The 27,224-nt window shown below is 44.9% G+C and overlaps 1 protein-coding gene across 1 annotated transcript; it reads left to right on the forward strand.

The window, feature by feature from the left end:
* The first annotated feature begins 16,452 nt into the window (after positions 1-16,452).
* Positions 16,453-17,151, forward strand: CCDC70 (coiled-coil domain containing 70). Its single transcript, XM_070408731.1, has one exon. It carries the CDS (start codon positions 16,453-16,455, stop codon positions 17,149-17,151), a length of 699 nt encoding a protein of 232 aa, XP_070264832.1.
* The last annotated feature ends 10,073 nt before the right edge of the window (positions 17,152-27,224 follow it).

The raw sequence follows: 27,224 nt of genomic DNA on the forward strand, positions 1-27,224 counted from the left end.
CTAAGAGCCAGTGTACCCAGTGGTCATAGTGGGACCACCCAGATTACAACTCCTCAGATCCATAAGGGACACACTCAGGAGGCAGACTCAGTGAGCACCAAAGCCCCACTGAAGCAAGTCTTGCCCCAGAAGGGTGTCTCCAGCACAGAAGTTCTCCCACTGATTCTCACAGACAATTGGCTTGGAGGTCAGTTCCTCCCAGTGATACCTACAACAATCAAGGCTTAACTACAAGACTGTGCAAAAAGCCCACAAAAGGGAGCACCAAGACTGTCCACCTCAGGTAATTGGGGAGGCTGAGCCACTGGGCCCTATAGGACACCTAGCACAGAAAGCCACTCTATCAACACAGGGAAGCATAAAAAATGCGGAGACAAAGAAACAGTCACAAATGACAGAAATGGAGGAAAGCAAACAACTGGATATAGAGTTCAAAACCACACTTATAAGGTTTTTCAAGAATTTTCTAGAAACCGCTGATAAATTTAGTAAGACCCTCAATAAGTCTAGTGAGACCGCCGATAAATTTAGTGAGACCCTCAAGAAATCTAGTGAGACCCTTGAGGATATGAAAAAGGACCAATTAGAAATTAAGCATACACTGATTGAAATAAAGAATATTATACAGAGATCCAACAGCAGACTAGAGGATCGCAAGAATCAAGTCAAAGATTTGAAACACGAAGAAGCAAAAACACCCAACTGGAAAAACAAAAAGAAAAAAGAATTCAAAAATATGAAGATAGTATAAGGAGCCTCTGGGACAACTTCAAGCGTACCAACATCTGAATTATGGGGGTGCCAGACGAAGAGAGAGAGCAAGATATTGAAAATCTATTTGAAGAAATAATGACAGAAAACTTCCCCTACCTGGTGAAAGAAATAGACTTACAAGTCCAGGAAGCGCAGAGAACCCCAAACAAAAGGAATCCAAAGAGGACCACACCAAGACACATCATAATTAAAATGCCAAGAGCAAAAGACAAAGAGAGACTCTTAAAAGCAGCAAGAGAAAGACAGTCAGTTATCTACAAGGGAGTACCCATACGACTGTCAGCTGATTTCTCAAAGAAACTATGCAGGCCAGAAGGGAGTGGCAAGAAATATTCAAAGTGATGAATAGCAAGAACCTACAATGAAGATTACTTTATCCAGCAAAGCTATCATTCAGAATTGAAGGTCAGATAAAGAGCTTCACAGACAAGAAAAAGCTAAAGGAGTTCATCACCACCAAACCAGGATTATGTGAAATGCTGAAAGGTATCCTTTAAGAAGAGGAAGAAGAAGAAAAAGGTAAAGATACAAATTATGAACAACAAATACACATCTATCAACAAGTGAATCTAAAAATCAAGTGAATAAATAATCTGATGAACAGAATAAACTGGTGAATATAATAGAATCAGGGGCATAGAACGGGAGTGGACTGACTATTCTCGGGGAGGAAAGGGGTGTGGGGAGGGGTGCAAAAAGAGACTGGACAAAAATCGTACCCCTATAGATGAGGACATTGGGGGGTGGGGTAAGGGCTGAGGGTGGGGTGGGAACTGGGTGGAGGGGAGCTATGGGGGGAAAAAAGAGGAACAACTATAATAATCTGAACAATAAAGATTTAATTAAAAAATAAAATAAAATAAAAAAAAGAATAAAGAGTACATTGGAGGAAATGTTAGTCGAATGGAGTTAAAGTGGAATTCAAAATATAAATTGTATTATGCATGTTATATGTAAACCTTAATGTAGCTTACATAATAGGGTCCTGCTGGTACAAGTGAGTTCAATCATTTATTGAACAAATATACTTACTTAAGCCAAACACTGTGTAAAAAGATTATTTCATAAAATCCAATGTATCCAATAGGAATTTTAATTCAAAAGAGCAACGAGTTAATGAGTGTATGCCTGAGTTTAATTACAAAGGGAGTTAATAAGGGTATGCCTGACTCCTTGGTGGAAGCCAGAGAAATTAAGGGAGGTGTTAAAGTTGGCCAAAGACCAACTTATGCACCATATAAGGAGCCAATCAGAGGACCAATCAACACTGACTCCCGTTGTTCAAGAGTATCCATTCCCACTCACCTCACCCAGATTGTACAGAAGGTTTTTTATTGTGTGTTATTCTCAAATAAATCAGTGCTATATAACCATTCTCATTCTTTTTATGTTTTACTTGAAGAGCTTTCCGTTCTGATGTCAGTCTTCTATTTGAGTCTCTTTTTCTATACTCATCATCTACTAATCCTGATAGCTTCCTAATTTGGAAGTGAAGGTCCCTCACTTCAACTTCCACCTGAATCAGGAAGCATTTTCAATAGATGCTTTTGTTACTGGTGAGACGACGAGACCTCCGTTTTTGTCTTCTTGAAGGAAAGATTTCAATCAAGAGACAAAGTGCAGCAAAGCAAGCAAGAATTTATTGGCTGCAGTAAAAGCATACTCGGGACAGTGAAACAAGGAAGGGCATAGAAGAAGCAACAGGAGAGCCCAGGCTGGGCAGCTTTGGCTCACTGGGCAGGCAGAGAAAAGGGGCCTTGGAGACAGGTTCAGGGGGCTAGCATGGGACAAGCTGCCACTGCCCATTGCTCCCCTGGTTGCAAGTCTTGTGGGGTCCCTTAGAGGGAAGAAGGGGGAAGGGAATGGTGCAGGTGTGCTCCCCTGCGGGAGAGTGTGTGCTGGGTCCTTTGTCCTGAGGGTATTTATCTCTCTTGCAGGTGAGACTCGTAGGGGAGCTCTCAGGGGAGGGTCTCAATAGAATCTTCATCAGCTTTCCAGGTGTGCTCTTTCAGGGTCATGGTCTCCACTGATTGGTCAGCTCCAGGGAAGGGGGTCATCAGTCAGTGCAGCTGGTCCTGAGGCAGCCACAGCATCACTGGTCTGGTTTTGCTGCTTTTCTGGGCCTAGAGCTGAAATACAACTGAGGCCTAGATGTTATCCTTAGGGGGGTCTAAACCTCAATGAGAGGTCAGGGGCGCAAGCTGCATGGCCAGTGAAATGCTAGGGGAGGAAAGGTCACCCTGGGGGCGAGGTCCTTGTTTTCCCTGTTTTGCCCCTTTCTGTCCCGTGACCTTCTGTACCTCCTCTGTCCATGTCTGTCTAACTGCCTATGACATTTTCATTTTCTGATTTACTTCTCTCAGCATTACAATTTCCTGAAGATTAGTTAAGGAAAAGAGAAGTGGGCTATCTGAGTCCTGAACAGGTTCCTAGTCAAAGAAGAGTGAAAAGACACTCAACCCCTGATCCACGCTGCGACCTGGATGAACCTTGAGGAGATTATGCTAAGTGATAAGCCAGGCACAGAAGGACAAATACTGTGTGATTACTTTTATGTGAGGGACTGAGAGCAGTCAAATTCATAGAGACAGAAAGTAGAATAATGGTTGGCAAGGGCTGTGGGAGAAGGGAATGAGGAGCTTTTGTTTAATGGGCACAATTTCAATTTTGCAAGATAAAAAGAGTTCCGAAGATGGATAAGGGTGATGGTTGCACAACAAATTCGAATGTACTTGTTAACGTAAAAACCACTGAAACCTGTAAAGAATTTTGTGAGTTTATTTGAGCCAAACTGTCGACATATGCTGGGAAGCAGAACCTCAATAAATTGAGATAATGCTCCAGAGAATGGCGGGTTACATCTGTATTTATACATTGCAATCAAAGAAAGGGACGTAGGTGGGTTACATGAAATCCATTGGTGATAGACTAGATAGGCGGGAGAAAGCAAAGTGGGGAAACCCCTGGGATTGGATAAAAAGTAAAATGATGGACACGTACTTAGGTGGGTACAGGAACAATTAACATGATAATGAAGGAATTTGTGGTATCTGTCCTGGCGCCCAGCACATTAGGTTGTGCCCCAAGGGGATTCAGAAAAAGGGAAGTTACAAGTTACCCAGACATTTCAAGGGTATGTTATCATAGATGCAAAAAGACACATAGGCTCAGTTAAGGTAAAGGTTGACCTTGTCAGTGAAGATACCGGCCTAGGACGTAACTGCCCACCATAACTGCTTTTAGTTTAATTCCAGACCATCCTTTGTGGTTATTTTAGGTCTCCGAGTTTGCAAGACTGCCCTGCAGGTCTTCCCTGAGCTTGTCAGGTTAGCATGTGGCCCCTTTCGTTCACATACTTAACACCACTGAACTGCATATTTAAAAATGGTTAAGATGGTGAATTTTATGTTATGTATATTTTACTGCAATTTTATAAATAAATAAACTCCTGGGTCTAGGAGAAAAACACACACACACAAAAGACAGTCAACCTCTAAGATTCAAGGGCCCCGTGGAACTGAACAGTGGTCCAAGATACTCCAGCAGAATATTGGGGTGTCCTTGAGCCCCAGTTTCAGTGGTCCCAGGGCATCATGGGAGGATGTGAGGACATGGCTCTACAGATTGGTTGGTCACTACCTGTATGGTTTCCAGACCCAACCCTTTCACTCAGTTCTAGTTGGTGCCTTATGATAGATCCTCCCTTCCCCCAACTGGCGGACGGAGTATGATGTAACCTGCAGCCTGGAAATACCCGAGTGACTAACCATGTACCTTATATAGACTATACATTGAACCACCAATCAACACCTGCCAAATACCCTAAGCCCTTGTTCCTATATGGACCATACAGTAAGCCACCAATCAGCGCACACCGAGTACACTAAGCCCCCATTCCTTCCCATTCCTCCCCTCAACAGGCATGCTCACCTCTGCAGGTGCTGCTGTTCTCCCATTTCGAGACAGCCCGGCAGGTCTCTTTCCCCTAATAAAGCCTGTAATCCTGGTTTTCGGCTCCCTACTGGTCTCTCACCTTAGAGTGGGACAGGAAAAGTACCTGTCTTCGTGTTCCTATTTTGGGATGCTGAGTCCAGGAGGGTCTCCATGTCCCCAGGGGGATGTGTCAGAGTTGGCAACATGCACAGCATCACCAACTGGGGATTCCTTCTCTCCTCCCCACCTCTCACTCCTGCAAATGTTGGTACTCTTGAATTTGTCCCAGAGGCTCCTTATACTATCATCATATTTTTGGATTCTTTTTTCTTTTTGCTCTTCGGGTTGGGTGTATTTTTGCTTCCTCATATTCCTAATCACTGATTTGATTCTCAGCATCCTCTACTCTACTGTTGAATTGAATCCCTGTAAATTATTCTTTTTTTTCTTTTTAAATATACATACTTTTTTATTGTTGACGGTATTACAGATGTCCCCCACTCCCCCCACTCCCCCTTATCCCCCTCCACTGAGCACCTACCACTCCTTTAGGCTGCCACAGACATCTCCAAATCAAAGGAGAGCAAATTTGTGGGGGAGGGAGCCGACTGGCTGGCTCCTCCCTATTTGCCTCCAACATTCCCCATCCTTCTCATTTTTAAGTACATGCAAGTGACCGTGAATATGTATGAACGTGTGTTTTGTGTGTGTGTGTGTGTGTGTGTGTGTGTATGTGTGTGTGTGTTGGGTGTGTTTCCAAGAGGACCTTCAAGCCAATCTCCTCTAACCTCTCCTCCCCAAACTGATACATGTTCTTTTCTTCAATGGAAGAACTTCTTTTGCCCCTTTGTGAAAGGGCGAGGGCTACGCCCTCCATCTTGCCCCGAATCCTCCATTTTGGGCAGCAGCCATGTGCTCAGCAAGGAGCTTCTTCCCGGAAGCCCAAACCTCTGCTAGCCACACCTAGGATTTCTTTAAACTAACCAATGATAATCAAGGGAAGTGCGCGCCATAGATATGACCACATCCTGTGTAACAAGACACTGACTTGTGCCTGGCCAATTGGCAGGGCCCACAGTCCTCTCTCCTCCCCTTACTCCAACCCCCCTATAAAACCCCTCTACCCACAAAGCTCTCTCTCTCTCTCTGCCACTTGCCGCTGCGTCGGTAAGGAGGGTAGAGGAGCCAAGCCGGGCTTGAATAAAGACTTTTATGCTTTTACATCGGACATGGCTGGCTCCCTGGTGTGGTTTCTTGGGGATCCTGAAATCTGGGCATAACACTTTGTACCCAAATCCATTTCCCTAGTTTAAAAGAAAAAATAAATAAACCAGAGCTCTTTTGTTAAACACGGGGCATACATGAAAAGGAGTGCTCATATCAGTCCATGCGTAAGACCTGTTTTACTAATGATTCTCTCAGCATGACATCTCCCTGGCCAGACACTTAGTAACCACCCCCAGACATCCCACAAGTGGCCACTGACATCTCAGGATGTCCTCCTCAGGGCAGGCCCAGCCTCTGCACAGATACAAAGCAGAAGCAAGAAAAGAATCCATCACTCAGGCACATGTCTCTCAGAGACACTTCATACAGAAAAATGGGGGCTGACTGAGTTGCATAATCCTCCCTCTGAACACCCCACCAGAAGCACATACGTTCCTGAAATGAACGCCCCTAAGAAGAAAGTTGTCTAAAATGTGCTCCATGTGTTTTTTCCTTTTCTGAGGGAAAACCTGTTTAACTTTGGGTTTCACCACTCATAAATTATCACGTTATTTCTCACGTATGGCATAAATATCAGTCTGGTTGGTATATGCGCCCACACATCAGCTGAGACAGAAGAGAGCTAAATTTACAGAACATTAAATCAATAAGCATGTGTGAATGGGTAAACAGCATGAGATCCTTAACTTAATAAGGCCACAGCACTACCGTTAATCATCTGTTTTGCAACTTCTGAAGTTTTTTTCCTTCTAATTTTATAGTGTTGCTAGAAGCCTAGATGAGCGAAGGTCCTATCTATCTATCAGAAGAGAACAATGCTCCTCAAAATAGAAAATGGGAAATATTCCCTAGGCAATGAAGCCACGGTAATACCTAAAGTGCTGCAGCTAGTGCAAGATGCTGTGTTTATTAAGGAAGAAATAATAACTATAGTGTATTTTCCTTGTTGCTTCAACTAATGAGAAACCCTGGAAGAGACAGGGCTGCCAGATGTCTCAGGAAAATATCAGTCTTCCAGATGGAAAGTGGAGGAAACTGTAGGAACAAATGAATAAAAATAGCATTTCTTCTCCCTCTTCTCTTCCCCCCAAGACAGGCCTCCGAATCCACAAGAACAGATTGACTACCTCTTCCCAGTGAAAAATACCCTCCCCCACTATGGGCTATCCCTTTATGTCACTAAACAAATGTGGTCACAGGCTAGTGTGGAGTATTTTAACTGCATTATTTACAAATGCCCAGATCTTTTCCGGAGGACAATGTACTGGAATGGACACTAGCAGATGACAGATTTCATCTGGTGGAAGATATAAATTACTACAAATCAGTGGAAGCTGTAGTCCTAAACAGTTCCGTGTAAATGTGAAGGACAATAGCGTGGAGAGAGTTGATCTGCCAGTAAAACTCAGAGGGACTCTGGGCTTGGAGTTGGCAGGAATGTGGGAGTGACAGGGAGATGGGAAACTCGGTATTATTAGAAGCCCTTGTAAACACATACAACAAACTGCCTGAGAGAAGCTGCTGGGCGGGCTCTGGCCTCCAGTCATTCATCTGACCAGCATATAGACCAACACTCAACCACTTATCCTAAAACAAATCCTTTGCATTGATACCCTCCCCCCTCTTTCTACCACTGGCACCACACATAAACATAGCTCCTAGGCAGCTTTTCCACTCAGGGGTGAGAATGAGCAAGAAACTATGCTAACATTTGCAATGGCAGAAAATCCATATTTGCTACCTAGAAAGAATAATCTACCCATGTTTACAGGTTAATGGACAATAAATCACATGAAGAAAGCCAGAATCATGAAATTGAAAGTCCAAGAATAAAACAGTATCTGATCCCCAATAAATATGAGGTAATTTAGGAAAGAGAAAACAATAGAAAAAAAGCAAAACTAAAAGTATATTTTCAAAGAGATTCAAGAATATATTTTAAGTGTATCTATGTTTTTAAAATTCATGAAATATCTCTGAATGGTTCATAAGAAATTAATAACAAGGTTGTCTCTAGGGCTGGAAACTGGGTGAGCAAGAGCTTATTTGTTACTTTACTTTTTATTTTGACCTATTGAATTTTGCCCCAGGAACATGCATTACTATTAACAGATTAATAAATTTAATATGTCCATAAATTAAGAACAAAGTACTATAAAAAGAAATGACCAGAGAACAAGAAGAAGCCCTTGGAAAGTAAAAACATTATTTTTGAAGTAACTCCATACTGTTTTCACAGTGGCTGCACCAATCTGCATTCATACCAACACTGCACAAGGATTCCCTTTTCTCCACATCCTCACCAACACTTGTTTGTTGATTTATTGATGATAGCCAGTCTGACAGGTGGGAGGTGATATCTCATGGTTTTAACTTGTGTTTCTTTGATGATTAGTGATGTTGAGTATCTTTTCATATGTTTATTGGCCATCTGTATGTCTTCTTTGGAAAGTAAAAGCATTATATATATATATATATATATATATATATATATATATATATATCCTATATCATAAATAGGTAATATGCAAATTAACCCTCACACCCTCACAAGATGGCTGCCTATGACCAGACCAGCAGGGGAGTTAGTGAGAGACAACCAAATGATTGAACAAGCAGGCTGCGTGGGGCAACCAGGCTGACAGGGGGGGTTAGTGAGGGATGACCAAACGACTGAACAGCAGGCTGCGTGAGGTGACCAGGCTGGCGGGGAGGCCATGAAGGGCGACCAGGCTGGCAGAGGGGGGAAATTGGGGGTGAACAGGCCAGCAGGGGGAGGCAGTAAGAGGCAACAAGGCCAACAGTGGGGGGCAGTTAGGGGCAACTAGGCCAGCGGGGGGGAGGGTACATTTGGGGGTAACCAGGCTGGCAGAGGGGACATTTGGGGATGATTAAGCTGGTAGAGGAGGCAGTGAGGGGCAACTAGGTCAGGGGGGGCAGTTGGGGGCGACCAGACCGGCAGGGGGGGCAGTTAGGGGTGACCAGTTCAGCAGAGGGAGGCAGTTGGGGGCAACTAGCCTGGAAGAGGGGGCAGTAAGGGGTGACCAGGCTGGGGGGGGGGGGGCAGTTAGGGGCAACCAGACCAGCAGGGGGTTTTAGTTAGGGGCAATCAGGTTAGCACGCAAAGGCAGTGAGGGGCGATCAGACCGACAAGGGGGGGGCAGTTAGGGGAGACCAGGCAGGCAGGCAGGTGAGCGATTAGGAGCCAGCAGTCCAGGATTGTGAGAGGGATGTCCGACTGCCAGTTTAGGCCCAATACCTGGGATCGGGCCTAAACTGGCAGTCGGACATCACCCAAGAGGTCCAAGAGACATAGAAACATTGAACAGACTGTCAAACCTCAGAGGGAAAGCAGGAGAGAGTGGGGGTGTTAAAAGGTCAACCAAAGGACTTGTGTGCATGAATATAAGCATAACCAATGGACACAGACAATAGGGGGGTCAAGGCCTATGCCGGGGGTGGGGGGCAGGTGCCGGCCAGGAGAGGTCATTGGTGGAAAAAGGAGACATATGTAATACTTTCAACAATAAAAATTAATTTTTTTTTCCAAATATATTTCATTGATTTTTTACAGAGAGGAAGGGAGAGGGATAGAGAGCCAGAAACATCGATGAGAGAGAAACACCGATCAGCTGCCTCCCACACGCCCCCCACCGGGGATGTGCCCGCAACCAAGGCACATGCCCTTGACCGGAATCGAACCCAGGACCCCCGAGTCCACAGGCCGACGCTCCATCCACCGAGCCAAACCGACCCTGGCAAGAATTAATTTTTTAAAATAGTGGTAATTTCCCTGGCTGGTGAGCTCAATGGTTAGAGCATCAGCTTGTGCACCAAAGGTACCTGAGTTACAGGTTTGATCCCTAGCCCCAGCCTGGGCATGTGTGGGAGACAACTAATCGATGTTTCTCTATCACATCAATGTTTCTCTCTTTCCCTCCCTCTCTTTCTCTCTGCCCCCTCCCTCCCTTCCACTCTTTCTAAAAATCAATAGAAAAAACATCCTCAGGTGAGGATTAACAACAACAACAAAATAGTGGTAATTGTTTAATATCACAGTTCTCTGAGGAAGTGTTAGCAGTTGGAGCTAATAAGAGGCTGATCAATAACTTAAAAGGGAAAACTGAATAAGATGGAGGTTTTGAGACATTATAACATATTTCTGGGAATGACTATACATATATCCAAGAAAGACCGGACAAGACCATAATTTTTCTCCTCAGGTTGACCTAGAGGCCCTGAACAAGCAGGAAGTGAAGGCTAAGGCAGAATTGTAAAGTACCTGAATGAGCATTGAAGGCACATCCAACATACACCCCCTACAACTCCTCAGCAAATGAAGGGAGACTTATCAGTTCAAGGAAATCTCTTAGTTCAGTCATTAGCTGACCACTAAGCTAATCAAGCAGACTTCAGTGACCACACATGACAGAAAATACAGGCTTTTCAAAATTAGTCCAGGAAAGTCGCTAAACAAATAAATAGCAACAACAACAACAATGAAAGCAAACAACAACAAACCTGAAGAGGGGGAATCTCACTTCCAGGATTGCCACATTATATTATTTGTAATACTAGAGGCCTGGTGCACGAGATTTGTGCACTCAGGGGGGTGGTTCCTCAGCCCAGCCTGCACCCTCTAGCAGTCCGGGAGCCCTCAGGGGATGTCCAACTGACTGGTTAGGCCCGCTCCCCACTGGGCCTAAGCTGGCAGTCAGACATCCTTGGCACTGCTGTGGAGGCGGAAGAGGCTCCCGCCACTGCCACTCTGCTGGACAGCCGTGAGCCTGGCTTCTGACTGAGAGGTGCACTGACCACCAGGGCAGCTCCTGCGTTGAGCATCTGCCCCCCTGGTGGTCAGTGTGCATCATAGCAACCAGTCATCAACCCATTCGGCTTATTTGCATATTAGCCTTTTATTATATAAGATAATTGTGTTATTTAATACTATAAGGTTTAAAATTATATTATTTTAGTGTCCAATGTCAAGAAAAACTTTATGTGACAAGAAATAAAAAAGAATTAATGGCCTATACACTGGGGTAAATAGCAGTCAATAGAAACTATTATTCTGAGTTGTTCCCTTTTTTGGTTAGAAACTGTCCCTAAAGGATTACAGGTGCTGGACTTACCAAACCAAGATTTTTAAATCAGCTATTATAAATATCATCAAAGAACTAAAAGAAACCATACCTAAAGAATTAAAGGAAAGTATGAGAACTATGTCTCACCAAATAGAGACTATCAATAAAAAGAAAAAAAAATTGTATAAATATAAAGGAACAAACTAGAAATCCTCGAGTTGAAAATGAAGGATAGAGGGACTCAACAGAAGATCTGAACTGGCCGAAGAAAGGGCCAATGAACTTAAAGTCAGGTCACTTGAGATTATCCAATCTAGGCAACATATAGAGAAAAGAATGAAGAAAAATGAATAGTCAAACTGTCAAAGACAAAGAGGGAATATTGAAAGCAGCATGAGAAGTGATTCATTCCTTCTACCACTGAAGCATGATTTCCCAGAAGTCTGTTCCTGGTCACAGTCCAGATAGAATGGTGATGTAACAATCATTTGCGTGTCATCATCAGTGCTACCCTAAAGGTGAAGTTGGGATGGATAATGGAGAAATCTTTCAAACTTTCTAGTTTTCTCTCCACTCCTTAAAGTCTCTTACTGGGGACTCCATCTTGGTCCTCTCCATCCTGTGAGTCAAGACTGAGAGGGGACAGAGGGATCCTTGCAAACATTGCTAGGGGAGTCTGTGAAAACGACATCACTAAGGGTCTGACACAACAATGACTGCCTGCCCTCTGAGGGCTACAGGACTTGCCCAGTTGGCAAACAGCTAAGCAGTAAGTAACTGTTGGCTTTAGATTGAATATTGGTTCTAAGAATAGAATAACATATAACATTTTCCTTAAAATAAGTTCCTATTCTTAAAGTATAATATTGGAGATTAATGTTTTTTGATTCTTGATTTAGATATATATAGATACAAATTTACCATTTTATATTGTACTTTATATATAAATACACAACTACAGATTTTATATTGTTCTTCTTATTTTTATCTCCTTCTCAAAGATAATTTAAGTGGTAATGAGAAAAACTTAGAGATGATTTTTTTTCTGACATTCTAACCCAGGAGACTGCCATTTGTTCAGCTGACATTTACTGAACACCTATTATGTGCCAGATATTGTGCTAGATGCTGGGCATAGAGTGTCCCTAATGGGGCAGGAGAAGTATAAACTTGGGGAAGAGTGGGAGAGGCTATCTAGAAAATGTTGCTCCTTATCTGAGTCTTAGCTAGGTGATGTGAAGTGGATTTAGGCAAATCTATCCACTGAGAACAGCATGAAATGGAAGTGAGAAAAACTTTCATGCTTGAGGAATTCCAGGCGTGGTGGCTGAAATATAAGGCTAACCTGGTTTGTAGGGGCAGATCATTGTTCTGGCATGTCACCTTAAGATTTAAAATGACACAAAATAGCAATTATAATATTTCTTATTTTCTATTGGTTGAGCACTTACTATGTGCCAGGCATTGTGCCAGCCGTGGGCAAACTACGGCCCGCGGGCCGGATCCGGCCCGTTTGAAATGAATAAAACTAAAAAAAAGACCGTACCCTTTTATGTAATGATGTTTACTTTGAATTTATATTAGTTCACACAAACACTCCATCCATGCTTTTGTTCCGGCCCTCCGGTCCAGTTTAAGAACCCATTGTGGCCCTCGAGTCAAAAAGTTTGCCCACCCCTGTCTAGGCACTCAACCTATCCAATTTTTTCACAAGAGCCCTCGAGGTAGGTACTGCTTTATATGGATAAAGTATATTCTGGTGGGAAAGGAGTCCACAGACAGACAGAAAGAGCAGTCAGGGAGGTAGGAGGAGAACAGGATAGCCTGGTGTTATACAAGTCAAAGGGGAAGGGATTTCAAAAAGGATTCATGTCAAATATTGTCAAATGCTGCCAAGAGGTCAGTGAGGATGAAAACTAAACAACTAGCAGGTCACTGCTGATCTTAACAAGTACAATTTCAGTGGAACAAGGAGGCAAATGACAGATTGCTATAGGATGTGGGTGCAAATGCAATTCAAAATGGTAACAGTGATCGTCAATTGCTCTTTGATAAGACTGTTCAAGAAGGAAAGGGCAAATAGGTAGAGAAAGTTAGAGACTGTTCCTGGTTGGCTGGTTGGTTGGTTGGTTGGTTGGTTGGTTGTTTTTAAGAAAAGAGACACTTGTGCCGAACCGGTTTGGCTCAGTGGATAGAGCGTCGGCCTGCAGACTGAAGGGTCCCAGGTTCGATTCCGGTCAAGGGCATGTACCTTGGTTGCGGGCACATCCCCACTGGGGGGCGTGCAGGAGGCAGCTGATCGATCTCTCTCATTGATGTTTCTAACTCTCTATTCCTCTCCCTTCTTCTCTGTAAAAAATCAATAAAATATATTAAAAAAAAAAAAAGAGAGACACTTGTGCTGGGAGGCCAGAATGAAGAGAGAGAGAGAGAGAGAGAGATCTGGCCTGGCCAAGGAGCCTAGAAGAGGGCATTAAAAATGGATGTGGCCTTAACTGGTTTGGCTCAGCAGATAGAGCGTCAGCCTGTGGTCTCAAGGGTCCCAGGTTCGATTCCAGTCAAGGGCATGTACCTTGGTTGGGGGCACATACTCAGTAGGGAGTGTGCAGGAGGCAGCTGATTGATGGTTCTCTTTCATCGATGTTTCTAACTCTCTATCCCTCTCCCTTCCTCTCTGTAAAAAAATCAATAAAATATATTTAAAAAATAAAAATAAAAGTGGATGTGGATGCCACGAGGGTGAACTAGAAGCTGGGGGATGGGAAACAGCCGTGGGCCTCTGTTTTCCCCACAAATAGAAATCCAGATCCTCTAAGAACAAGGGAGAGTACCTGAGAATTTAACTTATATTTCTATAATACATTTATGCAACAAGTGCCATAAGTAGATTTCTCCCACTGTTGCCCATGTAGGGTGTTAGTTTTAGGGGGAAAATCATTTAGAGTGATCCCTTAGTGCTCACTGACCTACAATTCATAGTTTTTTCTATTCTCAAGTGACAGCTGTTCCCAAATGACTTCCCCACTGAGTTCTGTGGTTCTCTCCTCCTCATCATCAATGCAGCCACTCTGTTCTTTGTAGAGAGCAGCCCTAAATGGAAAGCCCAGTAAGAGCAGTGGCTGGTGCTAGACCTGCAGATGGGGTGAGGCCATACAGAGAGTGTGAACATAACAGCTTGGGATGCAGTGGGCAGTGTGAAGTGTAGAGTAGGGCAATAGTTGGTGTCTATGACAAAAAGGAGAAAGGAATTTATGAAACTTGAAGTTCCAGTGAGTTCTCTAGGTTGTGCAAACATTGCTCACGGAGTACGAAAGCTTTAGTGTAATTTGAAGGTGATTACTTTCAGTGTTGGGACATGTCTAGGAAATACTTCAGAAGAAAATCAGAAACATGCACAAATGTTTCCTTTGCAAATTGGAGATGAACAGGGCTCACACATGTACAGGGACTTTTGTAAATCTTTTGTTTTTTGAAAATATATAGTTATTTCTTTGTAATAACTTTCAATGTTTTAAAATTGGCTTTTTAGTGTGGTTCTCTGTATATTTTTCTTCAGCAGTAGGGTTGTATGAGAGAGAGTTTCATTCAAAAGTAGTGACCAAGTTGCTAAATATTGTTGTTATCAATAGGTCCAGTGCTTGATACAAATGCAAGTGTGTGTGTGTGTGTGTGTGTGTGTGTGTGTGTAGACACAGGTAGCATTGAGGGGGTGGTGGTGAACTTTGGAGGGCCCAGGCAGCTTTCAGAGGGAAAGGAAAAGCAGGAACTCAAGCCCATAATGAGAGGAAAAGGTCATCCCTACAGAGGACATAGCACGTGCCCTGGTGTGGAGACAGGAAACTGCGGGTTACATCCAGAGAGCTGAATGTAGCTCATTATTACTGAATCTTAGATCTGGAGCTGGGTAGGAAAAGAGAGACAATCGGGAATCAGGTTGCAGAGGGTCTACTAAGGCATTTGATATTTGGGCTATGGGGTTTTAGAAGGTTTGTGATCAGCTGTAATGTGATGGGACAATGTTTAGAAGCACCTCTGGACTACAGTGTTGGGGAGGATGGGAGGGTAAAATCAGTACCAGAGAGACCAGTCAGGCTGCTACAGAATCCTCGCCTGAACTGACTGTGGTCAAGGGGATGGAGGAGGGGGTGTGGTTTCAAGAATTGTTAGGGATCTTAATTGGCAGGGCTGGATGATTAATTAAAAGTCTGATAAGGGAGAGGAAGATGTCAAGGATGAGCTCCAGGTTCTGGCGTATATGATTGGGTGGATGATAGTGCCACCAGCTGCCCATAGTGTAGTCATCATCTCTCCACCACACACACACAGACACACACTCACACACACAGACACACACACACACACACACACACACACACACCAGCTATGTGTTCTTCCTTCTCTGCTACTCCCTGCTCCTAAGTCAGAAAATAGAAAAAGGAGAAACCTCAGTAACCTCCTGAAGGGATGCCTGTTGCTCCACAGTGTGGTGCTTGGTGAGGCCTGCAGAGTGGGGCCAGACCCTGGCAGCTGCTTCCAGGAAGTTCAAAATGGAAATGAATGTGCTTACCATGTGTATGCACCCTTTCTCTCCCTGGTACTCTGACCACTTTCTTATGTTCAGTCCTTTTTCTCATCCCTTGACCCACCTTTGTAGATATCTGAATTTTGGGGGTAGTCCTGATATCTGATCTGTCAGATATATGGCAATGTTTGGAGATCTTTCAATCTCTCCCTTCTCTCCTTTCCTTTCCTTTCCTTCCCTTCCCTTCCCTTCCCTTTCCTTTCCTTCCCTTTCCTTTCCTTACCTTTCCTTTCCTTTCCTTCCCTTTCCTTCCCTTTCCTTTCCTTTCCTTTCCTTTCCTTTCCTTTCCTTTCCTTTCCTTTCCTTCCCTTCCCTTCCCTTCCTTTCCCTTCCTTTCCCTTCCCTTCCCTTTCCTTTCCTTTCCTTTCCTTTCCTTTCCTTTCCTTTCCTTTCCTTTCCTTCCCTTTCCTTCCCTTTCCTTTCCTTTCCTTTCCTTTCCTTTCCTTTCCTTTCCTTTCCTTCCCTTCCCTTCCCTTCCTTTCCCTTCCTTTCCCTTCCCTTCCCTTTCCTTTCCTTTCCTTTCCTTTCCTTTCCTTTCCTTTCCTTTCCTTTCCTTTCCTTTCCTTTCCTTTCCTTGTTGAGAACCACTGTCCTTGTTGACTGAGATGCTATGATTTTTAGCAGCCTGGAGCTTGAATATATTGACAACCTCTTCAGCCCAAATTCATGACAACTAAGCATGTTTTTATACCAAAGGGGACACAGAAAGAAATGGTTGACTTTTCCCAGAGCAAATGGTTCAGACCCAATGGCTTGTCCTCTAGAATGTGATACTCATGAACATGTTCTTTCTGGTGCCCCCACAGGGTTTGACCAGCTGACCTGGACTTGGCCAATGGCCTGTGATCCATCATGGCCAACCCACCATTCTGGCTGAGTAGGAAGATGTTTCTCTTCAAGGTGTGTAGATGGATGGGGCTTGCTTGTTTCCGGTCACTGGTGGTGTCCTTGCCCAACGTTCGTCAGAAGAAACTAATTCATAAGCTGCAGAAGGAAAAGGCTTTTCGGGAAGAGATAAAAATTTTCCGTGAGAAAATAGAAGACTTCAGGGAAGAGATGTGGAATTTCCAAGGCAAGATCCGTGCTTTCCAGGGCCAGATCTTGGGCTTTTGGGAAGAAGAGAGACCTTTCTGGGAAGAGGAGAAAACCTTCTGGGAAGAGGAAAAAGCCTTCTGGGAAATGGAAAAATCCTTCCGGGAAGAAGAGAAAACCTTTTGGAAAAAGTACCGTATCTTCTGGAAGGAAGATAAGGCTTTCTGGAAAGAGGACAATGCTTTATGGGAAAGAGACCAGAATCTTCTTCAGGAGGACAGGGCACTGTGGGAGGAGGAAAAGGCTCTGTGGGTAGAGGAGAGAGCTCTTCTTGAAGAGGAGAAGGCCCTGTGGGAGGATAAAAAGTCCCTCTGGGAGGAAGAGAATGCCCTCTGGGAGGAGGAGAAAGCATTCTGGGGAGAAGGTGGGGGCCATGTTGCTGAGGAGCAGATAGTGGAAAATGGGCACCACAACAATGCAGGGCCACGCTTGCCAGCCTTCTCCCGGAACAGAGGATGAGCACAGGAGATGAAGACCCTTGGGGTCCAAGCTTTGGTAGATTAAGATTCAAGTCTGGGTAACCCCATGTGCTGGAGAAAATATGTACTTATTTGTCTCCTTGCTTCAAAAGATCTAATAAAGTCCAACTTCTTAGAGAGATTTAGAAAACCAACTTCTTCAAGGAAGGCAAGTACCTTTTTTCCAGGTTTTGTAATTCTTGAAGGTCACATTCACATCCTCCAGGCTGTATTGCTGTCCCAGGAAGTTCACCATGAGCCTGCATGTGTGGTTGTTTGTAATAGAGATTATAGCTCTCCTTAAAAATTAGAATGGGGTCCTAACCGGTTTGGCTCAGTGGATAGAGCGTCAGCCTACAGACTCAAGGGTCCCAGGTTTGATTCTGGTCAAGGGCATGTACCTTAGTTGCGGACACATCCCCAGTAAGGGCTGTGGAGGAGGCAGCTGATCGATGTCTCTCTCTCATCGATGTTTCTAACTCTCTATCCCTCTCCCTTCCTCTCTGTAAAAAATGAATAAAATATATTTTTTTAAAAATCAGAATGGGAGGCAAGGGGAAAGAGAGGCTCTCACAATGTCAGCTGGAGGCACGTAGGGACAGAGACATCTCTGGGTCTGTCACTCTGTGGGACATTCATCTCTCTTCCACTCTGGGCAATCTTGGAGGCCAGAAGTGGGCTGACAGCTTTCTAGAAGAGGCCACCATACTATAATAATCCATTGATGCCTCATCCTCACTTGGAAGGCCATTTGGGACACACAGGCAAAACCCCTTAATGGTCCACCTGCCCATAGGTCCAGGCTTCCCTTAACTTTCTCAAGTGCCCTTTCTCTGTAGCATGAGAAAGGGGCATGGCATAAAGTTGAGGCTTAGAGCACTGCCCACATAGGCACTTTCCTTCTCTGATGATTGAGCCAAGGGGACCACGTAGGACGATCTGAGAGGTGTAAGGGAGTCCTCCCTGTCCCATATATTGCCATTCACACAGGTCTCACTGTACCCGAATTTCTGCATTATCAATTCCTTCCTTGCATTTTCCTCCTTCCATTCATTTAAAATTTAAATGTCCCAGGAAGGTAATACATTAAATGAATGTATATTAATGTGGTTGGTAATTTACATGTCCAACTTTTATTTATTAGATGGTCTATATGGGCATTGGTGAAAATACTAGCTATATGGCATATATGGGCACATATAAAAATGACCAGAAGGTGGGTAGTAAGAAATGTCAAGGCAAATATCTTTTGCTTTCCCTCTTCTTAGGCCTGGCCCTCATTGTTGTTAACACATCAACTTACTTCGCCTTTGTGCATCCCTTACTACTCAACAGGTTATTTCACAATCACCAACTCACATAACCTTCACCACAACTCAGTGGATTGACAGGGTGGGTACATAAACCCATTGTAAGATGAGAAAACAGAGACTTAGCAAAGCAAAGTGATTGCATATGGCTAGGCAAGTAGCAACTGGAAGGGCCAGGACTAGAACTTGCAAGTCTGCCTCTTGGTCCCATTTCTTTTCTAATATAGCCCTGGGTACGGAACTCAGCTTTAGAATAGCTCAGCCAATAATGGCATCAGGGCTGGATGAACCTTTAAGCATTTGGGGATTTCACTGTGGTTTGGGGAAAGCTGGGGAAAGGAGAAAGAACGGGGTCCCCCTAGGTGTGCTGAGCAAACATTCCTAATCACAGGAGAGAGGGGCCACTCCAGGAGCAGGCAGGCCTCTGTGCCTGTGCACACTCTGGGAAAGTGGGGATTCTTTTCTGAGTCTCAGGAACCAGGGCCAGAGGAGTAGGAGCAGCTTGTTTCTTTGTCACATACTCAGCTTTGCCTCCTCAGCTTCCAATGGGCTCTGATCAAAGACATTAGCAAGCTGTGGAACAAGAAGCTGGTGCAGAGAATCCAATTTCAGGGGGAGATGGTGGGGCCCTCACTCAAGAAGGCTCGTCTAATGAATGGTGCACAGGGTGGCAGGAACCCCAGTGCCGCAGGAGCTGCAGATGCAGCATCCTCAGCAATTCCACCCCAGACAATAGCAAGTAGAAGATGTGTTGATATTAAGACCAAAGAAGTAAACCAGGTGGATGCAGGAAGCGGGTGCATGCAGAGAATTGAGATTCTCCTGAGCATCCTATAGAAACAATTGGGAGAGACAGCTGTCATCTGAGGGAGGACTGGAGGAGCTGCATCCCATCCTTCACCCAGCAAACAGCTGTGCACTTTCATTTCCCAGGCTCTGTCCCCTTAGGTCTAGGTGGGGAGATGGGCAGGCAAACAGGCATGTGCCTCCCAAGGCAGGGCGGGTTGTGAGAGACAGGTCCATAGAGTGCTCCTTTGGGTGCCGTTTAACCAGCTCAATGCCCTTGTGCCTGTCCAGCACTGTGCGATGTCTGGGAATGGATGGGATCTGGAAAGGTTTTCTGGAGGAGGTAATGACTGGGGGAAGCCTAACAGTCTAATGGGAATTCACAAAAGGAAGTCAGCTGGGAGGCAGGAGTGCACTCCAGACAGAAGGTACAGCATAGGCACATGAAAGAGGGCAGCAATTTGAGGATCTACAAACACTTCAGTGAACATGGAGGAAATGTAGAACAATGAATTGGACAAGAAGGCAGGTAACTGATGGCATAAGGCCTTGTAAACAACAGGGAGCTACTGAAGAATTTTGAGGAAGGGATGACATATTAAGGTTTAAATTTTAAAAATGACATCTGGTTAAAGTGTGGTCCATGGACCACCAACATTGGCCTCACCTGGCAGCTTGTTGGAAACGCAGAATCTCAGACCCTGATCTCCTTAATCACAGGCTCTGCATTTTAACAAAGTCCCTGGGTGATTTGTATGGGCTTTAGAGTTGGAGGCACTCTTCTGTAGAGGAGCAGGTGAAGGAGGCTGGAGTGGAGAAAGGCAAGATCACCCACAGGTGGTTGAAGCAATCCAGGTAAGAGGTGCTGGTGGCAGTGGGGTGCGGGTGAAGAGCCACCAGCAACTTGGAGAGCTACTGGGAGGCAGATCAGCGTCCACTGGCTGGGGGATGGATTAGGTAGGGGTAGTGCAAGAGAGGCCTGTATTAGGGATGATGCATAGGGTCCTGACTAAGACATTGAGGGTATGGTTGTGCCGTCACTAAGGTAGGCTGAGGAAGAGCAGGGTAAGTAGGGCTTTTCAGGGTGGGGGGAGATGAAGAGTGTAGTACAAGATGTGCAAGATGGCAGGTTCCCTTTACCTGTTATGTAGAGCATTTCTTCAAGCCTGGTTAGCACTTGGGTTAACTCAACCTTTCTCCTTGTTCATACACCCAACAAGAAGTTGTGCAGCCAGCATCCTTCATCAGTTAATCCAGCATCCATCCATTCATTTCAAAGCCATTGTGCCTTTCTGGCACTGTGCTATGTCTGGGGATGGCGTTATTCCTGCTTACATGAAGCTTTCAGTCTAGTTAGGAAACACATGACCAACCAATCACAATGTCATTATTTGTAAAATTCAACAAATGCCAGGAAGGAGGAGGGTGCCTGGGGCTGCCTCTTTGAAAGCAGCCCAACAGTGCACCCCACGTAGGGATGTTTAACACACTTGGGTGTATGTGAGATCGGCAGAGATATGAAATCAAGTTTCAGTCAAGCTAAAGAAAGCCTAAGGACAAGAAATCTGTGTACAACTAATAACTAAAAATCAGTGGGCCCTCACATAGGTTCACAGATGAAGGCAAGGATGCAGATAATGTCTGTGAACGCAGCTTCTAATCTCTGGGTTATTACTACTGCTGTTAACACAACAGAGATAAATCTCTCCCCAGCCTCAGCAGCGGCCAAAGCTGGTTTCCTCTTTAAGATGGCACCCATGACAGCATCACTGAGATTCTGAGAGATTTTCTGGGTATTCTGTCATCTAAGGAACAGGCAGACATCTAGGATCTCCTGGCAGCGGGCATGCCAGCCATGCTGTCTCAGGGCCCTGCTCATTCATCTGGGCCCCAGATTCATTATCTGTTTGTTCCAGAATCATAATGTAGACACTTGCAGATCCAGGGTTCCAGGAAGAGCATCTATTGCTGTCGCTGTTACCTCACCACTGAATTCACCCTGAGGAACTGTCGTCTTCCCCACAAAGCATGAGCCCACCCAGAAGCTCTTACCTGAACCTGCCAGAAGGGAAAGGACAGCATTTTTGAAACACCGTGGGTTGTCCTTGGAAGTGTGATCTGCTTATGGGGCCTGTCATTGATACCTTTAGGCTGTGGACAGCATACGTCAGACTCACCAAGGGTGCTTGTCAAAAATGCACATCCTGGGCTCTGCTTACTGAATCTTAATCTCTGGGACCAAAACTCAACACCTGCACTCTAACATGTTTTCTAGATGATTTTTATGCAAACTAAATTCTGGAAAACATTTGTGTACAGTAGAAAAAGCACTGGGATAGAAACCAAGGTCCCAATTCTGTTCCCAGTTCTGCCACTCGTGGTTAAGAGCTGGAGGGCACAGGTTGAGTCTCTGTTTCCATAGCTACAAAAATAGTGGACTTTTAAACAAAAGAAGTTCCTGATTGGTAGTTGGTCTGAAGTATGGAGCCTCTCCTGAGAAGTTAGCCGGGGGAAGAACAGTTCAGAGATCCTGTGTCCTTCCTCTGCAGCCCAGGCACAGATTACCTGGGTACGGAGGTGTGGCCCAGAGCATCCAGCTTCTGTTTGCTGGACATGCATCCAAAGGGAAGACCAGGTACCAAAGAGGTGGCACCTGAAGTGACCCAACAAAGTCCTTGCTAACTTCCATCTGTGCATAAGCTTGAATCTCCTCTCAACAGCCTGGACCCACCTCTAGGGGTCAAAGTTACACTAAGTATACTGTAAGAGCTATAAACTTCAAATAAGAGAAAAATATTCATCTGGTAAAAATTTGCTATGGATCACAGACCAATGATACACCAAAAAACCTGCTCTTATTAACCTGGAATTTTCTAGAACCTTCTTGACATATCTCTATATATAAAAGGCTAATATGCTAAGTGTCCCTCCTACCAGTCACTATGACACGCACTGACCACCAGGGGGAAGATGCTCAACAGGACAGTGATGGCGAACCTTTTGAGCTCAGCGTGTCAGCATTTTGAAAAACCCTAACTTAACTCTGGTGCTGTGTCACATATAGAAATTTTTTAATATTTGCAACCATAGTAAAACAAAGATTTATATTTTGATATTTATTTTATATATTTAAATGCCATTTAACAAAAATCAACCAAAAAAATGAGTTCGCATGTCACCTCTGACAAGTGTGTCATAGGTTCGCCATCACTGACACAGGAGCTGACAAGCTGCAGCGACTTGGCAGTGGCAGTTCTTGAGTGACACACCCCGAAACCAGAGAGGAGGGAGCCCAATTCCTCACAGGGCCGTGCGATCCCACCTTTGGCCAGGGGTTATGTTGTTGCTGGGGCACTGTTGGCTCCAAATCTGGTTTACTGCACACTTGCATTTGCATTCCACACCCTGTACGACAGCAACTTTGCAGAGTGCCCTCTTGCACTCTGGGACCCCTTGGGGGATGTCAGAGAGCTGGTTTTGGCCTGATCCCCACAGGCCAGGCTAAGGGACCCCACCTGCCGGAGGAAATGCCCCCCCCCCCCCCCCGGCCACTCTGCAGACGCCAGGGAGGGACTGCAGGAGGTTGGCTCCAGGGCGTGTCCGGCCCACCTTGCCCAGTCCCGCCCTGCAGGCCACCTTCTAATTAATATTCTTTCAATGTGTATGAATCCTTGCACCGGGTTACTAGTCTATCTATAAATTCCCTGAGAGACAGTGAGTGCCTGACATGCTGAACAGAGTTCTCTGTTCTTCCAAGGGCCATCCAGTGTGATGTGGCTAACTCTCATTTTTGGAACTTCTGACATAGCTTATCATTTAATTCAGACCCAGAAGAACAAAGTGCCATGTATAACTCATTACTGTTAATAGTCATGAAAGCAATATGAGAAAGTGAATGGCCCTAGCCGACTTGGCTCAGTGGATAGAGCATCAGCCTGTGGACTGAAGGGTCCCAGGTTTGATTCTGGCCAAGGGCACATGCCTGGGTTGCGGGCTTGATCCCCAGTGGGGGACGTGCAGGAGGCAACCGATTAATGATTCTCTCTCATCACTGATGTTTCCATCTCTCTCTCCTTCTCCCTTCCTCTCTGAAATCAATCAATCAATAAATAAATAAAAGAAAGTGAATGGACTTAGTTTAGGGGCCAGAGGCAGTTCTAGGTGCCAGTGGTACCTCCATTGCTTACCAGAGCATGACTGTATGAGTTTCCTAGTGCTACTCTAACAAAGTACCACAAATCTGGTGGTTCATATTTCTGGAGATAAGATATCCGAAATCAAGGTGTTGTCAGGGCTGGTTCCTGGAGGCTTTGAGAGACAACCCATTCCATGACACTCTCCTAGTTTCTGTTGGCTGCTTGGTATGAAGATGCATCATTCCAATCTCTGCCTTCACCTTCACAGGTACTCTTTGTGTGTCTCCATGTCTCAAATCTCCAAATCTCTGATAAGGACACCACAAATTGGATTTAGGGCTCACCCTAAGTCCAGGATTATTTCATCTCAAATTTCTTAATTAATAGGGTCTGCAAAGATCCTATCTTATATAATAAAAGCCTAATATGCTAAGTGTCCGACTGTTCATTTGACCATTTGACCAGTCGCTATGATGTTCACTGACCACCAGGGGGCAGATGCTCCAACTGGTAGGTTAGCTTGCTGTTGGGATCCACTGATCAGGACTGGGCGAGATGGGCTGGACATGCCCTGGAGCCCTCCCAAGGTCCCTCCCTGGCCAGCCAACCTCCTGCAGTCTATCCCTGGCTGGCCGGCCCCGATTGGGACTGGGCAAGACAGGCCAGACATGCCCTTAACGAATCCGTGCACTGGGCCAGTTTCAGCCTGATCCCCGCAGGCCAGGCTGAGGGACCCCACCAGTGCACAAATCCATGTACTGGACCTCTAGTCCATATATATAAAAGCCTAAGCAACCGTTTGACCCTTCAACTGGTAGCTATGATGCACACTGACCACCAGGGGGCAGACACTCAATGCACAGGCATGGAAACATGGAAAGACTGATAAATCTCAGAAGGAAGTGGGGAGAGGGGAAGGTGGGACGAGATTAACCAAAGATCTTATATGCACACTAGAGGTCCGGTGCATGGATTTGTGCACCAATGGGGTCCCTTGGCCTGACCGAGCTGAAACCAGCAGTCCAACACTCCCCAAGGGGTCCCAGATTTCGAGAGGGCACAGTCCAGGCTGAGGGACCCCACCAGTGCATGAATCTGTGCACCAGGCCTCTAGTTTCCAAATAAGTTTGCATTCAGGTATCAGGGGTTAGTTGGGACTTCAGGAGGAACACAATCCAGCCCACTATAATGACTTAAAAAGTGTTTTAACTTTCTCAAATTCTGTTTTCTGATCTATAAAACAGGAATGGTAATAACATCTCACAAGCAAAGGGGTTCCATAAACTGTTTTGACAAGTTTCCTATTGATATACACATAAGTTATGAGACTCAAATAGACAATATATGTTGAAATTCCCAGCACATTAAATGTCATTAAGTAAATTCTGAATTCCTCCATTCTATTTTGCTTCGTAGCTATTGCCTTGCATGACTTATTTCTCATTCTAGTCTGTCAGAATTAGTGAATTCTTAATCTCCTATGTACTTCATTTAAAATATTTAGGCAGATGTGGCCAAATGGATATACTTTAACAAACATTATTAGAAGTCATTATCTGACCTTTGGACTGCATCTGGAACAACTGGCCACAATGACCCCTCTGGAAAAATCCTAGTGTGGGTAAATGCTCTTCCATAAAAGGAAGGTTCCAGAAGTATCTGCAGAGAAGCCAGCCATGTGATTGACTTGTGAGAGATGACTTGAGAAATTTGAATGGGATCTGAGAAGGGCCAGCCTTACACTCATCTCTCACAACGAGGGAGACCAAGTGTAGATTTTTTTAAAGCAAAAAATTTTGTTTAATTGATATAAATAAATAACACTAGATTTTTTTTTATTATTCCAACTGGCAGATCTCATTAGAATAACATTAGAATCATGGTGGAATCTACAACTAAGCAGTGCAGAACATGAAGAACAAGAAATTGTTAACATCCCATTTCTTGCACCCTTGACCATGGTAGAGGAGTGGGATTGTAGTGGACAGCTGCTAAAGGCCTCGTAGGATCAAAGCTTGAAGACAGAGGTGTTGAGGGCACCCTATCCAGGGTGCTGAGGGCAGCCAATCTCTAAAGGCTCATTGTCAGTTGCTGTGTGGCACCCCAGCCAAACATCTGGAGACAACTTCATATCCCACCTGTATCTCAGAGTGGAGGGCCAGGGAGGGAGGACTAGCTGATTCCTTAGTAACAGGTGATTTCTGGGGGAACCTCCAAAGATTATGTGTTAAATAATTTCTGATTTAAATAATCTCCAGGAAAGAAATTCCTCATCCAACCTCTTTACACCTGGCCATCCCTAGATTCAGGTAGAGTTTAGGTAGACTAGACATCCCACTGGCTGTCTAGTTGAACCCCGTCATTTTGTAGACGAAGAAACTGTGTTCAGTGCAGGGACTTCCTAAGTCTTCCTAAAGAGTAGAGCTGTGTCATGAAGAAGGCCTGACTCATACTCATCTATTACTCTCCCCATTATCACATCATTAGCCTCAATAAAGTTATTCCTCACAGTCCAGAGAAGCATGGGTTATTTCCTTTGGCTCTGTGTGCCCGTTCAGACTTCCTGCTGTTAACAATTCTGTTACCATCACCTCAAACAGGCATGGTTTGTGAGGTGCAGTCACAAAGCAATTTTATTTTTGTCTCCCATTAATTTAGGATAAAATTAAAATTTATCAATGGGGCTAGCTTTACGCTTGTTTCTAAAGAAAAAATCAGGTAGGCACTATGACTTCTCTTGATGGCTTTAAGTTAGAAAACACAATTCCAATTCTGTTATTAAAGACCAGAAGCCCAGCACACGAAATTGAACGGTAGCCTGCTGCTCATGCAACCCCGCCCACCCGCCGCCTTCCTTGCTGCGATCAGAGCCTGTGGGCCGTGGGGGAGGGACCATGGTGACCAGACATTTGGTCATCCTGGTCATCACAACACTGGCTTTTTATATATATAGATGTTCCATTCCCATAGAATAAAGTTTTGAACTCCCCAAGTTGGATCTGCTGCATTTGAAGAGAGGAAACAGCCATCTTCTCCCTTCCTTTGCTCTCCTAGTCATTCTCCTCTTCCTTCTACCGGGCTTTGTATCTATCCAGTTTGAAATAGAGGGATAGAAGAGAGGGAAGGGGAGCAGGAAGTTTTTCCTTGATTGGTTCAATGGTGGAGGTCTAGCTTGGCCTTCTCTGGATTTGTGCGTTACGTTGCTTCTTTCTCTAATGGTGGCTTTTGTGGTTCCTTGGTAACCACCCCCTCAAAACACACACACACACACACACACACACACACACAGCAAGAGTAAAAGCACTCTTATTTGCCCACCTACCCAGGAGTATAGGATGAAACTATTCAGCTGGTTTCTTGTTACACTCACTGTGTCTCTAAACAATAAGTGGTAACCCCTAACCTTTGCAGAAGGCCCTTTTGCATAGGATTTAAGAAACTGGCTCCCTTTCCAGCTCCTGGTCCCCTTTAAGAGACAGTACAGGGGCAGGTGATGTTTCCTCCAGAGGAGATGCTGGTCAATGAGCCAGATCCTGGTCCTTTGCGGGAGCCAGTGCAGGTACAGGTGATGGTTCTCTCAGGAAAAGTGCTGGGTCATGTGCCAGCTCCTGGTCCCCACAGGAGCTACTCCACAGTTTGGCGCTCATTCCAGAGCTGCACATGGAGTGCATGTTGGTGTTGACTGAAGCTCTGGAGCGGCTGCTGGGGTGGGCATTTCTTTGGTTTGGAGTGGCTTTTACTTCTGCACCCTCACTGGGTGTAGAGGCACTGCAGCTGGAGCTGGCTCTGCTTCCTGGGCTGATGCTGGAGCTTTGAGCAGAGGAAAAAGTCACCCACATGCC

Source organism: Myotis yumanensis, unplaced genomic scaffold (genome assembly GCF_028538775.1).
Source record: "Myotis yumanensis isolate MYYU_CA2020_CCGP unplaced genomic scaffold, mMyoYum1.0.hap1 SCAF_3, whole genome shotgun sequence".
NCBI classification, from domain to species: domain Eukaryota; kingdom Metazoa; phylum Chordata; class Mammalia; order Chiroptera; family Vespertilionidae; genus Myotis; species Myotis yumanensis.